A 17642-nucleotide genomic window follows, 5' to 3' on the forward strand; every position below is an offset into this window, starting at 1 on the left:
GAAATAGGGTGAGCCCCACTGAGCAGAAACAGATTTTTCAGTGCATTCATAGGTCAGTGCCTACCACCCCGCGTCTTCACCCATTCTGGACACTCGGCCATGCATCGCGCCATTGTGTGAAATTGTGCACTCGTCAGAGTTGGGTTTTTTACAACATGTCAGTCAGCCAGTACCTCGGAACGTGCGGCCAAGCCCGAGTGTTCACAACACCAGCACACCGGATTTGCTGCCTGCTGAAAGATATGGGAGGCTTGGAACGCAGTGCCATGCACACTATAGCACCATAGGCCATCCCTTTGTTCGTCCCATGAACAGTACCACTGCTAGACGTAGTTTACAGCGAGGAAAGCAAAAGGCATGAAAATGCAGTTTTTCAAATGTTTGTTGACTACACAAAACTAAATGTGTTGTGCACACCCATGCTGCTGATGTCAGTTTGCTTTCGCCAAAGTGAACTAAAATGTATTTCCTGCACCCGGTTTTGACGTAGCCAGTATGGCCAGTAATTTATTGTACGCCACTTTAAAAAATTTCCTCCTAAGTGTCAATGTCTGGAGGCATTCGATGCTGCTCTGAAGGAAACTGGCCCACAAAAAATCTGTTCCTTTCTGCAGCAGTCCTTCTGTGCACAAACTCTACGCTTCATGTTACACACAAGAAGAACCAGGAGATGTTTACATCATGCATGAACGTATCACATTCATTAGGAAACTCAACAAAACTTTCCAAGTCCGGTATTGCTGAATATCACAGCACCACGCAGTCAGACTTAATGAACAACGAAGCGAGAGAATGGCAGTTTGCAGATCTAGGCAGTAGCAGCCATGTGCTGTGAAACTGATCCAAATCTGAATACTGTACAGGCTCCCAGGAGTTCACGCAGAAAGTCAAACTATTTCAGCTTAACATTGCGAAACCTTTAATTCGCCAGAAAACATGGTTGCAACAGTACAACAATAATGCAAAGAAGAAAAAATTTCCTAAAAGGGATCAAAATTCAAGGAAGCAAACAACAATCACAACTAATGGCCGGGCTATCCATCAGTGTGCAAATCTACAGCCACTGGAAAATATGATTTCCACAAGAGGTAGTCCACAATTCTTAGATCGTGCAAGTTGTACAACTGCGTGCCATCCACACGACTGCACCAAGCAACGTTGGTCCGCTACGCAATGCAAAGTTAACTGAAGCCTATTTCTCGGCGTGAACAAGGTTAACCACTTGTGTCTACTCAGTCTCAGGCTGGAAGACAAATTATTCAATTACGCACAATCTATGGTGACAAACCAGGTGCAGTAGTCGCTAGTTTTCCTCGTGCACCATGTGTATTTATAAAGATTTATAAAGATCGATTCAGGCATTGGAACTTCCTGTTCAATAAATCCATCGCAAATTCGACAGCTCCATCTTAGCAAAAGCCTCTTCTTCTTCTATGGTTAAGCAAAACAAAAGCAGTGCACGTGACAAAAAAAAAAAAAAAACAACGGATCACTGGAACTGGACCGTCTCAACGACCGTCTCAATGCCCTGCACTTGCACCGACTCGACCGCTCCCAACAGCAGAGCGTCCGCGGGCAGCGTGACTGTCAGTGGCGTATCATCCCCCATGCCGACCAAGCCATCGTCAGGCCCTCCCGCTGTGTGCAAATGAACCACTCCATCCGCGTCCGCCGTCGCCAGGACCTGCACAGCCGCTGCCTCGTCCTCCATCATCTCCTCCCCCTCGACTGGAGGGGCGAGGAGGGAAGAGGGGGAGGAGGAGGCAGCAGCGAGGAGGTCGGTCTTGTTGCCACCGCGCTTCCCTGCCCCTCCCAGCACAGTGCTGTGGACGTGGAAGAGGTGCCGGCGCAGCATCTTGTTGGAGACGACCCCCTTGTGGCAGAGCGGGCAGAAGATGCGGTAGTCGCCCGTGTGGAAGCGCGTGATGTGGTGCCGGCGCGACATGGCCAGCGTGAAGGCCTTGTCGCAGTAGGGGCACTGGAAGGGCTTCTCCCCGCGGTGGCGGCGCATGTGGGCCTCGAAAACACCCTGCGGAAGAGGAACAGGGCACCTTGCATGAGCAATTTTCGCTTTAAAGAACTGTCTGTTACCATCATTTCACACCCGATGGGGTAGTGACTGACACCTTTAAACCATCATCGAGTATGCGGTGCAGGAAAAAGCCAACCAAGCACAAGACAACACACCACAAAGCCATCGTATAAACTCTGCTGTTTTTTCCACAACATGGGGTCAGCTTTTCGCTATTATCAATACATGAAAAGCACTCGGTTACAGACCGCTACGAGTTAATTGCCACACAGCAATACCACTGCTACGTTCTCCAAAAGATCAGGCATTAAGCAGAGCAATTCACAAACTACATCACAATTTGATACTCGAACTCTTTTTAAAAAAAAACAGCACTTGGAGAAAACTAATCAAAATTTCCAAGAGCCCAGCAGGTCCAAACAAAACCAAAACAATGTGGAGGTGAGAAAAAGTACCTAGGCCAGTCGGTACTTCCCCAAAGCCAACTGACGAAACCCTGCCCTCTACTTGGTTCTGGGTTGTGCAAAGACCTGGGCGAACTGGTACTTCATCAGTGCTAACTAGTCCAGCCCTGTCCTCCACTTGGTACCCAGCTGTGCAAAGACCTGGGGCGTTACCAGTGGTAACTGGCCCACCCCTGTCCTCCACTTAGTACTCTGCCATACAAAGATGTCACCTGGTTGGTACTTCATCAGTGTCAACTGGCCCAACCCTGTCCTGCACTTGGTAATCAGCTGTGCAACAACCTGGGCCAGTTGGTACTTCCCCAAAGCCAACTGACGAAACCCTGCCCTCTACTTGGTTCTGGGTTGTGCAAAGACCTGGGCGAACTGGTACTTCATCAGTGCTAACTAGTCCAGCCCTGTCCTCCACTTGGTACCCAGCTGTGCAAAGACCTGGGGCGTTACCAGTGGTAACTGGCCCACCCCTGTCCTCCACTTAGTACTCTGCCATACAAAGATGTCACCTGGTTGGTACTTCACCAGTGTCAACTGGCCCAACCCTGTCCTGCACTTGGTAATCAGCTGTGCAACAACCTGGGCCAGTCGGTACTTCCCCAAAGCCAACTGACGAAACCCTGCCCTCTACTTGGTTCTGGGTTGTGCAAAGACCTGGGCGAACTGGTACTTCATCAGTACTAGCTAGTCCAGCCCTGTCCTCCACTTGGTACCCAGCTGAGCGACGACCTGGGCCAGTCGGTACTTCCCCAAAGCCAACTGACCAAATCCTGCCCTCTACTCGGTGCTGGGTTGTACAAAGACCTGGGCCAGTTGGAATTTCAGTTCCAACTTGCCACTCAATTGTGCCACAAAGATGTTCGCCCCCGCAGGAAGTACCTCGGAGTGCAGGGTGACCTGGCAGAGGTCGCACTTGAAGACGGTGTCCTGGGCGTGGCGATAGCGGTGGGCGGCCAGGCTGCCCGGGTACTTGAAGCGCTTCTTGCACACCTCGCACGCGTGGCTCCACGTGTTGGGGCCCGCCCGCTCGTGCTTGTGCACGATGGCGTGGAAGTTGAGCGAGGCGATCTTGTTGAAGCCCTGGCCGCACGTCTGGCACCGGTAGTGAAGCTCCCGAGAGTGTGCCTGCATTAACAGGGAAGGGAGTAAAGGCTCTTCCTCGCTTTCATGTGCATCGCACGCAAAATATCGCACGTTCGTGCACATTCAGCTTGGTGAACAAACTCAAACGGCATGTGTAACTACACTTCAAGGACAGTATTCTTTAGGGCAAGGAGAGACTCACTTGAAAAAAGGTTGCACAGGCTTCCAAGCACATTCTTATGAAACGAGAACACAGAAGTGTTTCTTTTGGCTTGGTTCATCGATGAGATTTCTGCCGATGTTAATACGAAAGCCAACAACCTCAACATTTCAACATGACAAGTAAGTGATAACGCGGTGCAAACAGGGCATGATAACACCATGAGCTCCATGTTAAAACGCGAAGCTTGAGCGTCCTTTACTGTTTATTTACTCATCGCAGCAACAGCCTTTTCTGTATTGGATAGCAACAACGGCTGTTTTTTGCACAAACGGGAGGCACTTGAGGCTCTCTTGATTGTGCATAGACCTGGGCTAGTCGGTATTTCACCGGCGCAACCTGGCCCAGTCAGTACACCACCAGTGCCAACTAGCCCCACCCTGTTCTCCACTTGGTACCTGGTTGTGCACAGGCCTGGACCTGTTGGTACTTCACCGGTGCCAACTAACTGGCCCAACCCTCCTGTTGGTACTCCACTATGCAAAGACCTGGGCCAGTCAGCACTTGACCCCCCGCCCTCGAGAGCGCACCTGCAGGTGCAGGTCGTACAGGCCCTGGGTCTCGAAGTACTTGTCGCACTGCGGGCAGGCGGTGCCGCGCTGCTCGCGGTGCGCCTGCAGGTGCTCGTCGAAGCTGGAGGGCAGCACGAAGACGCGCGGGCAGCGGGGGCACGGGTAGCTCTCGCTGGTGTGCGCCGTGCGGATGTGCCGCTCGGCCTGGTTGCGCTCAATGAAGCCCTTGCTGCACAGGTCGCACGCGTACGGCCACACCCCCGTGTGGTCCACCAGGTGGCGCAGGTAGCCCTTGCGGCTGTACGACACATAGGTGCAGTGCTCGCACGCAAACAGCTTCAGGCTGGGCGCGCTCTGCGGTAGGGGAGGGAGAGGGGAGGGGGGAGAATGCGATTCTGTAGCTTTTATTAAAGCGATAGGGTGCATGCACACGGCAGATACGGCCTCCACAACCTCCCTTCTCTCTCTGTTTCACTCTCTCTCTCTAACTCACCCATTCAACCCACCCAAAAACTCCACCAGTGTTAGGGGCAAAGAAAGAGAGAGAGAGAGAGAGAGAGAACGATCCTTGATGAAGTGTGGCAATGTTTGACAGGCTAAAATGCCTAACTTGCTACACCAGTTGATGAAGACGATGGCGATGATTTTGAAGAACTTGATGCGCACAGAGATGTTGAGTTATTTACAGAGACTGCTCTATACTTGTGTGTTGCAGGTACTCTATCAGAGCTTTTGTAGCCCGTAAACCATGTTTGGGGCATTCCCACGGTCCTAAAACATCCTTTAGTTGAGTGTCCATGGAAAGCGGCAGTCCCAATGACACCGCGAGGGACACTCTTTGTCCACTAAATCCAGCACATTCACAGAGCAAGTAGTTCTTGAAAAAGAAGTAGAGGCATCACCTACCCAATTACATGTAGGAAACATGTACCAAAATTTGCAGGGAAAAAAAGCATTCCAGAGAAATAAGGTTAAGTTCATATTTGGAATCTTTGTGTGCGCTGCTACCTACTGGCATTCTTTTCCTTATTAAGCTAGTTCAGTCAATCTAATGATCTTAAGCTGTGTGCAAATATTTGAACCATTCAAATGTGTAGCAAATAGTATTACGATTTTTGTTTTAAAACGCAAAAGGAGCGTTCTGAATCAATTTTGCAATTACTGGTTTCTTCACGAGGCACCGACAGGAAAGTTGTCGAGTGTGCTGGAAAACATTCTAACCAGGCATTTTGTTGAGATGATGCCGCTGAACATAAAAAAAAAAAGGAAAAAGCAAAGGCTTGATAAACTATAATGTGCCAGCTGTTACAAACAAAAGTTTGCCCAAGTTCTGGGAGTTCTTGGAGTGAAAGGCAACTTACCGTTCCGTCAGGCATGAGAGCAGAGCCTTTGTCCGACACCACTGGCTGGACTTTGGAACAAGAGGTGGGGGAAAGAAGAAAAGAATTGGAAGGGTTGTCAGGTTTCTTGAAGAAATTGACACATATACAGAACACACATGCCACCGTGATGGTGTTCACACCTCCATGAGTTGAACACAAAGGTATGGAAGCACACACTGCCACGTACGTACCATGATATGAAGCACCTATCTGGTGGTAAGTGCACGTATATGCACACATGTATACATGTGTGCATTCATACATGTGTACATGCACGAATGTACGCCCGCGTATATGTTTACAGAAGCTGCCTATAGACTTTTTCACTATGGCTATGAGAAAACGACATATTTAACCGAAAAGAAAATACAACATTTCTGGCATAATGTGTACAGACATTCCATACATGACCAAATGAATTTTTCGTTAAAAACATGGCTATAAATTAGAAACTACAGTGTAGTCCGCTTATAACGCATGTCGTGGGAGCCGTGAAAATCTGCACTGTAAACAAAACATGCGAGAATCCAACCATATCACAAGCGACCTTCCAATCAGCATGTTTATCATCACTCAAACGAACGCCACTTAAAAACAGATGCATGGTCTTTATTTCGTCTTTTTTTCCCGCATCAGACGCTGCTGCAGAGTCTTACAAACCAAGCGGCTTTAAGTTATCCTTTGAGTTAACGTTTTGAGGGATATGCGTTTCTTAGTGTCCAGAAGAACGGATACCACAGAGAGGGAACAAGCTCGACTTATGCCGGCGAGCCAGCATGATAAGTACGCAAGCCGGAATTTTTGTTTTTCAACCCGCACCTTGCATTCGTGATGCTGAAGGTGGTTGCTTATCAGCGCACCACAGAGGTAGTGAAAACCTTCAGTGTCGCAGCTCAGCTCTCTACCCCTAGATGTTCGAAAAGGAAAGGTGATTGCTTATCTGTACAAGGTTCTAATCGCAGCAACATACTGCAGCCAGGGGTGGGTCTAACCATCTTCAGAGGTGTGCCGAGACCAAGGGCACTTATCACGCGAGTGCAAGCAGAACACGCGAACTAACGGGCGCTTACTTTTTTTATTTTCTGCACCTGTGTTAGAGGAGAGAAGGCAGCGCGAGCTGTGTTGGATGGCTGAGTCCGTTTTTTTTTTTCTCGCAACCCTAAAACGATGCCCCAGCTGCGCCGGTCGATCAGCGAACCCGCCATAAAAAACTCCACTATAAATGGTTATTGCGCTTCACACAACCGCATTATAAGCGGTAACCTTATGCATTGAGTTCTGGGGCGGCCTACCCACGGTCAGGAAAACCCCCGTTACATCCGGTCCTGCACTGTAAGTGGTCACGTTATAAACGGTCTACACTGTATTGGTTGATTCTTCTTATGAGAGACTTGCTAACATGGAATGCGATGACAGGCATATTTGTAAACATGCAAGTTGTCCTTCATTAGTAAGGAGTGGTTGACCAAAGGATTCAGCGGGAAGATGAAGAGTAGTGTCCTATAGAATGGTGTGATTTCTGCTCTCGAAAGAAACACTTGACTTACACTCTACTGCCGCCTATGCATTTGTCTCCAGCTCTGACAAGGTTCATAGCGACCAGAATGGATGAAATTCAACGGCTTTCAAGGCCCTAAAAAAGGTTTTCAAGGACATAAAAATTCTGAAATATGGAAGCATCTTATACTGCACAAAACCAAAACAGGGCACATTTTTTAACAATCAGCATCTAACTAAAAATGTTTACACACCTTTACCTTGCAATCTAGACATCCACACATAATGGAGGTGGACTCAAGCAGTAGACTCAAGGATAAGTTTCCAAAGTCTCCTGGCATTTAACAAGCATCCGCTAAAAACTGGCTGAACAAAAGTCTATGGTCAAAATCCAGAAAAACTTGAGGACCTAAAGGAATAAAATGTTTCTAAGGCCTTACAAATGCTGTTTTAAAAGGGTTTCCAAGAGTTTCAAGGGGCACTACAAACCCTGTCTTGTGAGAAGAAGGGTAACGCGTGCACCCCTTGTTCAGTGGTACATGAGCAACAAAGGCCAGAGTCAATAAGCGCCCGACGGCCACTGCCCCGTGACGCCACTCACACTTGTGTCCGCAGAGCAGGTGCAGCATGAGCTCGCGCTTGGTCATGAAGCGCATGGGACACAGGGTGCAGGCGTGGTTGGTCTGGCGCAGGTGCACCCGGCTCACGTGCCGCTTCTTCTGCGCCAGGAAGTTGAAGCCCTTGCTGCAGTGCTCGCACTTGAAGGGCCGGCTGGCCCCGTGCCGCGCCTGCCTGCGACGAACAGGAGGGGCCCCAGTTGGCCTCCCTGCGGGCACCCTGGCGGGGCCACCCCTTCCCCCGCCCCGCGACTCACTGGTGGTACTTGAGCGTGGTGGCCGTCTTGAAGGCCTCCCCGCACTGGCTGCAGACGAAGGCCCGGTCCTGGCCGTGGCAGAGCAGGTGGTTGCGCAGCGCCGTCTGACTGCTGAGGCACTTGCCGCACTCGTCGCACTGCGGCCGCTGCTGGCACAGGCCCCGCTCCACGTGCCGCTGGTAGCGCACCTGCACGGGGCCGCCACACGTGTTGTCCACAGACCTCGCTAATCACCGACATCGCTAACCACTTTGCAGCGATTGGCGGTGTTGGTTACGCACTGACTCACCGGACTGGCACATGCAAAAATGCCTGTTCTCTCTTTCAGGCCAACACTCAAGTGGTGGCACAAGGTTGGAACAGTCATTTCTGCCAATGGACTTGATACATGCAGATGTTTCTTTCATGCATGTGTTATAGGGACTGGAGTGGGTGCGCTGTGTAAAAGAATTCCATCGGGCACTTAAGTCTGCTTAAAAAGCCTCGTGGCTTCCCTTGGCAATACCTATCAAAGACTTCCTTACTGCTATATTCTGCTTGCATTTCTTTCTTTGCCTAACTTCTTCACCTTCTGGCGTGAATTATTTTGGCAGACACACAGGTAACACTTGACACTCCAGCGTTGGGACATGTTGACTCACTATAATGACACTCATAGCCGGACCACTGGGTTTGTCGTAAAATTCCAATGCAGCACACTGCGAACGCAGCAGTCCTGGACGTCTCAGCCGTAACAACATTATCGACATGACTCATGATGTCCGCATCTTTGTGAGCGGGGGCCCCCGAATCGCACCCACCTCGCTGGAGAATTCCTTGTCACAGCCCTCGCAGGCGAAGAAGCGTATCTCGGGGTGGCTGATCAGGTGCGCCTGAATCTCGCTCAGGGTGGCCCCAGTGTAGGCGCAGTAGTTGCACTTGAACTGGCGTACCAGCTGGCCTCCCCCTCCTCCGGGCGCGGCCTGCAAAGATGACGGCGAGAGCAATAGCTACTTAAAGACAGCCTCCTGCCAATTCCTTGCATCGATGACCACAATGACGACGACTGCTTTTGGCAATGATACACAAGGCATCACAGCCAGCACACCAGTGATCTTCCGTAAAATCTTTTGTTAAGTCTTACAAAAGATGAAACACAGGTCACTGACTTAGTACAAAATTGAAAATAAAAAGGACCTTTCGGGAGCGTTCGGCTTTCCAACTTGGGTCTGTGCTAGGAAACCGCAGAAATCTGAATTTATGAACACACTAAGTAAACACTGCTTGTCTTTTATCCTTCAGTCTTGTCGGCTCTGAGTATAGGGTGCAATGGTAAAGCTAAGCACACGCGTGCAAAAAGTGCTCTCTCTCTCTCTCTCTCTCTCTCTCTCAGAATCAAAGATGGGTGACTATTCAAGGCCTTAGATACCTTGAAATTCCTTACCTTACCATTCAAATACCTTACCACTAAAGGCGCCCACAGCCAAATCAACCTATCATCATAGCCTTACTTCTGTTTTTTTATTTAAACCAAAGCAGTAAGGGGGGGTGATATATATTGTTCCTATACGCCCCATTTACCCACGAATTTATGCAGGCGAGCCTGCATTCATGCCTTCATTATTTCATTAGCTAGCACAACTCGGTTGTGATGAAGGAAAGACAAAAAAGGAGCTCCCCTTCAAATCATGCTACTCGCACTCAAAAAAAGCCAAGCCCAGGCAAAACGCAGCTGACTCACGGCCTCGTTCTGTGGGTTCGCTGGAGCCACTGTAACAGTGTTCACCATGTAGTGACCTGTGGGGGAAAGAAACGAAAACAATGACAAAAAAATCGCCGTTCAGGCTTGTTTCCACTCACAAGATTTTCAGCTACACAAGCAACGAAAGTGACTGACGTGAAAAACAAGAGCCGTTTGAAGCAGTTGGAGGCTGTCGCAGCCACTCTGGCGTTGTGACAAAGACAACCAACCCTGGTCCCTTCTGTCACTCACATTGCAAAATGTTAAATGTAAAGACAACCAATATGAAAATGGACAGACAACCAATTTTCATGAAGTATGCACTGTGGGGACCCTTGTTTCCCTATGCCTCGCCTGCACATGTTTTCGTGAGCTGGTAGCCGCCATTTTGGGCAGCTGGCGCATTACGTAGGTCGTGTCCTCTTAATGACCCCGCGCGACGTGCCGAACCGGCTCGCTGCGAACGTGTGCGCAAGGGCGCGAGGAAAGGAGGACCAGTTTGTCACCATCCTTTGCACCACCCTCTCCCCGACCTGGGGAAGACCTCCTCTCCCCTCCAAGCTGACCTGCGGGACGAACGAGCGCTCCGCCGGGAGTCGACTGGGCGATTTGGTCGGAGTCGGTTGGCTCAGCAGTGCCTACGCCGAATGCCCCGATGACGGTGAACCCAGTTGGCTCCACGGACTCTGCTGAGAGATTCTGCCCTGATCGGTCGCCACGGGACGCCTCCCCTGCTCCCGCGGCCGTGATGACGGATATCGAGGTCTGAATCCCGCGGCTTGAGTGAGCGACAGGAGCCACTGTCTCCCGCAAGCGACAGTCGTGTTGTCTGGTATATGCCCTGTATCTGCCAGGCAATAAAGCCTCACTTTGGATTGCCGGAGCCTGTCTACCGCATGTGAGTACCCGAACCCGTGCGTGAGTCTTCGGATTCCGCAGGCCTAGTGTACGGTGCGTGGTGTTCTCTAGCGAAGCTAGCCGGGGTCCTCTGCTATCCTGTACGTTAGCCCACAGCACTCTCTATTCCAAATGAAACAGCATCACTTGAAACACCTTGAACTGAAATGGTTCTCCTGATAGGGCCCCAGAACATTTGAAACGGGAATTTACAGATCTACCAGCCTTACATATGCTGCCAAAAAGAATGCGAACAACCGAGACAGTGAGCCGCGCAGCAACATACTCTCAACTTTATGCGAGATGAAAAGAGTTGTGTACTTCCTTCCTAGTCCTTCATGAGGTTTTTGAATCATTCACTGAAACCTACAGAGCTGTTGGTGTACGTACAGCAGTGTCATGTTGGACACTATGTGGCACCACCTTTCAGACTTCAGGAAGTTTTCAGCCAAATTGAAATTCATTCCGCCAGTTTACTTCAAAAGCTCTCGTGGTTACACCACTACACAAAACTCTGACTTTCACGAGAGCAAGGGGACGTGCACTCCGCAAGAATTGGTTGTCTGTCCCTTTAGTGGACGACAAAAAAATTAAAGCCGTTCCACTCAATGTGAAAGCTGTTGGGAGTGCAGAGCAGCGATTCGCCATAATGGGCTATAGCGCCGTTATCCACTCACTGCTACCACCCAATGCAATTCAGATTTCCCACCTACGCAGTGCTCGCGCGCCCCCTGCCTGAAACTGCTCCAGCAGGAGTTCCGTTCTTTCTGTGCTTGCTTTTCCTCCCGCACGTGCTGGCATTGTGCTGCCACTTTGTTTCGGTTACTATTGTAAAAGCCAACTCAACGAGTGTTCCTAACGAAACGAACACGGGCTGTGCCGGGTTAATTTTGTGCTCAAATGTACCTACAGGTTTTTTGCGCTAAACAACGGGAAGATGTACAACAAGCGTTAGCTGTTCACGAGTTTCAAACGCTTATGATTACATAAACTGCTAGGCTTTCGAAGCCTGTGGGTTACGCTGCGACAACGGAACGCCATGTGGCTCTACTTGAATCAGCGAGCGAGTTACGACGACAAGGCGAGCCGCTAAAGTGCTCTGCACTTAATACAAACTCGTTCAATGTGACCACCCCTTTCCATTTTCGTGCACAGGTAACGACAACTCCCAGCGAAAGCAGGCGAGAGGAGCGACGCTCACCGCTGTGGGAGTCCTGGAAGTGCCGGTCCAGGTTCTTCTGGAACATGAACCCCCGCCGGCACATGGTGCACTGCAGAGGGTAGGCCTTGGTGTGCTTGCGCACCACGTGGTGGTCCCGCTTGAGGGCACGCTCAAACACCTTGCCACACAGCGGGCACGGGAACTCTGCATTGTCAGGGAGGGAGGAGGGGGAGGGGCACTCCTCAGGCTTCTTCCTTGCACAGAGAGTTGGGGCTACCTGAGTCGCTTCACAGGTGTACTCCTAATGCTGTCTTGCATTTCTGGGTGCAGTACAGTAAAACCTCATTACAATGAAACACGGTATAATGAACTAATGGATATAACGAAGCTATCCTCCTTGAAATTCCCATAGAGGCCTATGTATTTAAGACGTTTTAATGAAGCTGAAATCACCTCGCAATGGGTACAGTCTAGTCCACTCATAACAATGTTAAAGAGCCGAGGAAGTTCTATAGTTGTAACTGATAATTGTTATAAGCGGGTTGCACAAAAAAAGACAAAACAGAGATCAACACATCTTATTTGCATGGGAGCGAGGTCGTCCTACTATTTATTTGCAGAAGAGATACCATAGTTGGTTAGTTTTCTTTGCTGCACGCAAAGCTGGTGCACACCTTTTTTCAAGAGCACCTATAGGTGCTTCAGCTGGCTGAGCAAAAGTCCTTTGCCGAAACGAAGTCCCTGAGAGACTGTATCATGTGTTGAACCTCCTGCGAAGACACTACCCGAGTAGACTGCACAACCGTGTCGTCAGAGTTGTCACTGCCACCGCTGTCCGCAGCACGTGTCCACACAACGATCACCTCTTTAGTGAGGCCCTCAGACGTTTCCAAAACATCGGCCCTGATGTCCCTTCCATTGATGTCCCTTCCACAGAGGCAGTTGAACAGGCACTCAGGTGTAAAAAGTGGAAAAACCGCTGGTTTATCCCTGCCGGTGTACGTCGTATGAAACGGACCACGTGCACCCGGGCGTTGTGTCATCAGGGTTTTTTAATGCATTGTTTCTACGGGAAGTTTGCCGGGACCGCGGTTATCCGTCGTAAGAAGTGAGTCGTCGTAAAACAGGGGAACGTATCAACTGGTTCCGCTGTAGATAAACCTTGTAGATAAACCTGCAAAAATATGTGTATATGTGCTTCACCAAAAAGACGACGGCTTATGTTTATTCTTATGCCATTAATGGCACATCTCTTGACCAAACATTTGAACTTTAATATCTCAGTGTGTGTCTTACCCCTGATGTGTCTTGGCAGCGTCATGTAAATTTGCACGCACGAAAGCTTGTCATGTTTTGGGTTTCCTTTGTCATAATGCAAAACAATTTCCAGTGAAGACTAAAGAGTTGGTGCACAAGACCAATGGTCGTCCCATATTCAAGTTTGCCTGTATGATATGGGATTCACACATAAGATCTCATATCGAGAAACTAGAAAGAGTGCAAAACTTTGCTACTCACTTTGTTCTCAAAGACTACTCAGGGAACTTCAGTGTTTCCACTGCTAAGCGTAGCCTAGGTAGCGATTCACTTTGGCATCGTAGGCGAATAGTCAGGCTAAAATTTTTTAACAGCATATTTCATAACAGAACTGGGATAGAGACGGAAGTTATTTAATGAGCCAAGAGTGTATTGTTAAGGGCAGATCACTCCTGTAAAATAAAAGAAATACATTGTCGACCCGAATTGTTTAAACATGCTTTTTTTCTTAAAACCATTAGCAAATGAAATAAGTTGCCCAATGATGTTGTCTCAATTACGTCTAATGATGTACAGAAAAACCCCATTACAAGAGACACTCAAGGGAACCAAAAAATGTGTCTCTTGTAACCAAGGTCTCTTGTATGCAATGTTGCTAACATGGTGAACATAAGAAAACCAACCAAACCGCCTTTATTCAAATGTCTCTTATAACCAAGTGTCTCTTGTAACAGTGTCTTTTGTAACGAGGTTTTATATTTTCATGTTCTTTGTAATGTATTCTCGTTCACCATGCCTGGTTTCGGCTTGTCATTAATGCTTTGAATCATGTTTCTGGATGCCTGCTTTTATGTATGAATCCCCCCCCCCCCCCGCACCCCCAAAGTAATGTTTTGGAAAGGCAGGGTACTATGATAAATAAATAAATAGAGATGTCACTGCTGCAAGCATACTTTGAAAACGTCATTCGCAAAGCCGTACCAAAGAACTTTGTGAACTTGCCCTCCATCCTTAGGCTTCTTACCTTGCACCACTTAAATCTTGTCACCCCTCTCAACAACACTCAGCAGCATTCCTTCTCACCTCAGCAAACCACCCCCATTAACGCACCTACTCTAAACCCCAACACAACACATTTCGACTGTTCGCGAGGCTTTACTCGTGCGACTTCCTTACTCGTGTGACTTGCATCAGCCACTGACGCCTCCGCCACTGGCTCCGAGGCGGTGGCCATTGTCGCCGCCGCCGCCGCCACCACCTCAGCGGTGCCCTCGTCGCAGTCCATGCCGACCGCCCGAAGTGCCGACACCACATCGTCAGAGAACACCGCATCCATGGCGGTCAGGGGGGCTTCCATGAAGGGCTCTCCTGCCGGCACCGTCTAGAAAGACACAACAGCAGAACTATCGAGTCTCATGCTAATATATATACCAGTAAAAGGAAAGCTGGTGCTTAAATGGGCCATGCAGACAAAACACAAGTTTGGTTCATTAGAAAGATTGCCTTGTTAGAATCTTCCTTGTTTATATTTATTCCATGAAGAGTGTATAATGTGTACCGATTGTGTAACCCCACAGTGCTTGAAAAACTCTGACATGTACTGTGTATATGGCCTTCCTGCGAGAATCCCCTGTTATGTTTATGTTTAAATATGCTTAAATGTTTAAATATGTTTAAGTATGTTTAAATAAATAAATAAATACTCTCACCACTACATATTACTGCGCACTTCGCTCAAAGAAGCTTTACAATCACAAAAATAAGAGAATGGCCATGCGACCCACTAGCTCATTTCCCACAACAGAACCTTTGCTGTCATATATGTCAGCTGTACTATTGGCTGAGGCTGGCAAAAGCAAACGCAAATTTGGCGGGGCTTATAAGCTTGCCGAACGAGCTATTTGAGCTTAAATGTAGGGTACATTCTTTCTATAGCAGTAAGCAGTGTGGGGTGATCAATTCAAGTTACGAACGAGCAAGTAAACACCGAAGCAGTTAGTGCGGCACTTTGCCGGCTGACACTGCACACACAGCCATCGAACGCGCTGGACTTGTCCGAAACAACACTGACTAACTGACATAAGCGGCACGGCCACTTACAGGACCATGTTTGTCGAGTCATAGCTTACGTTTCAAGAAACGGCTACTATCAACCGTAATAGAAACACAGCAGGTGTAGAAGTACGGGTAGAAGCAAAGTGCGAACACCGGCACTTCAACAGTATTGCAGCGCCATGTGCGAAAGTGGGCGATAAACAAGATAATGAAATGGAAAACCTGCGAGATGGGAGCAGCCCTGGTCAGCAGGCTATATTAATTTTTAAGGTCCTGCTTTTAATAGTACATCATTGTCGACATCACAAAAAGACGATTTAGCGGGAGAATTGAAATTTTGACTGTAAATATTTAATTTCTCAGTGAATAAAGCATCGTTTGCTGCCGAAGAAGTGCTTAGGGCCCTATAAAACACTAAATCTTTCGAATAAAACAAACTTGTATACTGTCTGCATGGTGGTGTGCCGTCATTGTCACCCCTGACAACAACACCATCAAGTTTCGCACTAGTACACACTAGAGGGAAATCTGTCATTGCATTTACGCACTGTCATGGGCATCGCTCCACCCACAACTAGAACCATTCCTTCTCCTACTTGGCTTGGCTTGACACAAGGCTTCATTTCGCTCCTGAAGCCAAAACCAACAAGATGGGTAACGCTTTTTTCTTGTTCCTCGTCCGTGAAGCTTTTGAATATTGCCTGACAAATTACCTTTCATAACTCCCTTTCTCTACTGATAAAACAACTTTGATTGATTGATTGTAGGGTTTAACGCACCGACGCAACGAAGGCGGTGAGGCGCGCCGTAGTGGAGGGCTCCAGATTAATTTTGACCACCTGGGGATCTTTGACGTGCGCCGAAATCTCGTACACACAGGCGTTTTTGCTTTTCGCCTCCATCAGAAAAGCGGCTGCCGCGGCCGGGAATCGAACCCGCGACCTCGTGCTCAGCAGCGTAACACCTTAGCCACTGAGCCACCGCGGCGGGTGATAAAACAACTTTGAATGACCTCTTACAGTAATATTGTTCTTTTCCTTTTTTTTTTCAGCCTTAGGCAACTTGTGAGCTTGTTGGCGAGCCATGCCAGGTCATAAAGGAACATTTCTCCATGGTACATAAAGGCACGCTTGCAGAAGTGCGGCTCGCGTATACACTAGCACCAGATAGTATGAAGCCCTACGAAGAAAACCAAAAAGAGCAGCAACATTTTTTTCTTGCTTGCCTTGCATAAAGCTTGAGAACATAACAAATAAATATTGTAGGAGCAATGCTTTTACACTTATAGACCAACTTCAAATAGCCCTTTAACAACAATATTGCGGCTTTTCTGCAGCCCCAGACAACTTTCAAGCTTGTTTATAAGCCATGCCAAGTAAGATTGAAGCGCTTTTTCGCAGTGCCACACTCTAGTTACACCAAAATTTCTACAAACCTATATGGAACACAATTTGATTCCCCCGTTCCACCAACCTTTGCCCCCTGTTGAGAATAAAGATCTGACACCAAATGCTATCTATCCAGACTCCTCGTAGCTACTTACTACGTACCGTATTTACTCGAATAATGCTCGCACTCGTGTAATGCTCGCACCCCTAATGCGCACCCCTAATGCCAAAACTTTGATTTTTTGTATGCTCACATCCTCCTCACACCCCCAAATTGCAACGGCGAAATTTGTCTGCTTGCGAAACCCGCATGATGCCTGCACTCGCCACCACTCTGTTCGGTGCAGAGCGCGGTGTATCCAGGCTCGCCAGGCGCATGGCCGTGTAGTGCAATCTCTCAAATGCTACTCACACTTTTGTTGGGCCAGTTTTACATACGCGCTACTAGGCAGTGTTTGCGCAGCCCCTGGTTGTCCCTTCGTTGGAGGAGCAGCAGTCAGTCTAATCAGTTGTAAAGAGTTCGCTTTCCACCATTTCGCTTTGTTCTGTGCTGGCTTCGATACCACTTTGCCGTGGGGTGCTACATCAGTTATACAGCCACTTTCAAGTTGAAAGCTATCAAATACGCTATAGAGCACGACAACCGCACCGCAAGCAGGCCGTTCGGCGTCAATGCGTTCAGTGTGTACTACTGGAGACGGCAGCACAAGGAACTGAAGGCGACCAACACGCAAAGTTAAAGGAGCTGTGCACTAAGCTGGCTGTCATTCCGGGTAGCCTAGCATCCATGCTGAAGCCTTTGAACGTGTCTTTGAAAAAAGCCTTCAAAGGTAATGTTCGAAAGCTGTACACAGAGTGGATGGCCAGCCCGCTCTGATGCCGGCCAGCAAGATAAGGAGAATGTTGGTAGAGCTGCTATGCATCTGGATAGCGGGAGCGCGGGGAATGATCGTCGCAGACATTGTCATCAAGAGCTTCAAGACGACGGGCACATCGAATGCCCTGGATGCGACTGAAGACCACTTGGTGTAGGCTGGAGACAAAGCCTCTGAAGCCAATGTGGACACTGGAGGTGATAACGAGGAGATGACCAGCGATGGCAGCA

The 17642-nt window shown here is 48.7% G+C and overlaps 1 protein-coding gene across 1 annotated transcript in view; it reads right to left on the reverse strand.

Annotated features, from left to right (window-relative positions):
- Positions 1 to 902: 902 nt before the first annotated feature.
- Positions 903 to 17642, reverse strand: part of LOC144147167 (uncharacterized) — a 49078-nt gene continuing 32338 nt past the window's right edge. Inside the window, exons 15-24 of the mRNA XM_077679237.1 lie at positions 14271 to 14475; positions 11877 to 12041; positions 9779 to 9834; positions 8859 to 9020; positions 8059 to 8246; positions 7786 to 7976; positions 5667 to 5716; positions 4324 to 4659; positions 3370 to 3615; positions 903 to 2029 (exon numbers count right to left, since the gene is read on the reverse strand). Coding sequence (XP_077535363.1) covers positions 1490 to 2029; positions 3370 to 3615; positions 4324 to 4659; positions 5667 to 5716; positions 7786 to 7976; positions 8059 to 8246; positions 8859 to 9020; positions 9779 to 9834; positions 11877 to 12041; positions 14271 to 14475 — 2139 coding nt within the window. The 3' untranslated portion in view covers positions 903 to 1489. The remainder of the gene's footprint in view (positions 2030 to 3369; positions 3616 to 4323; positions 4660 to 5666; positions 5717 to 7785; positions 7977 to 8058; positions 8247 to 8858; positions 9021 to 9778; positions 9835 to 11876; positions 12042 to 14270; positions 14476 to 17642) is intronic.

The sequence above is a fragment of the Haemaphysalis longicornis genome, unplaced genomic scaffold, assembly GCF_048455015.1.
Source record: "Haemaphysalis longicornis isolate Haplotype H1 unplaced genomic scaffold, Haemaphysalis longicornis Haplotype H1 scaffold_7, whole genome shotgun sequence".
NCBI lineage: Eukaryota > Metazoa > Arthropoda > Arachnida > Ixodida > Ixodidae > Haemaphysalis > Haemaphysalis longicornis.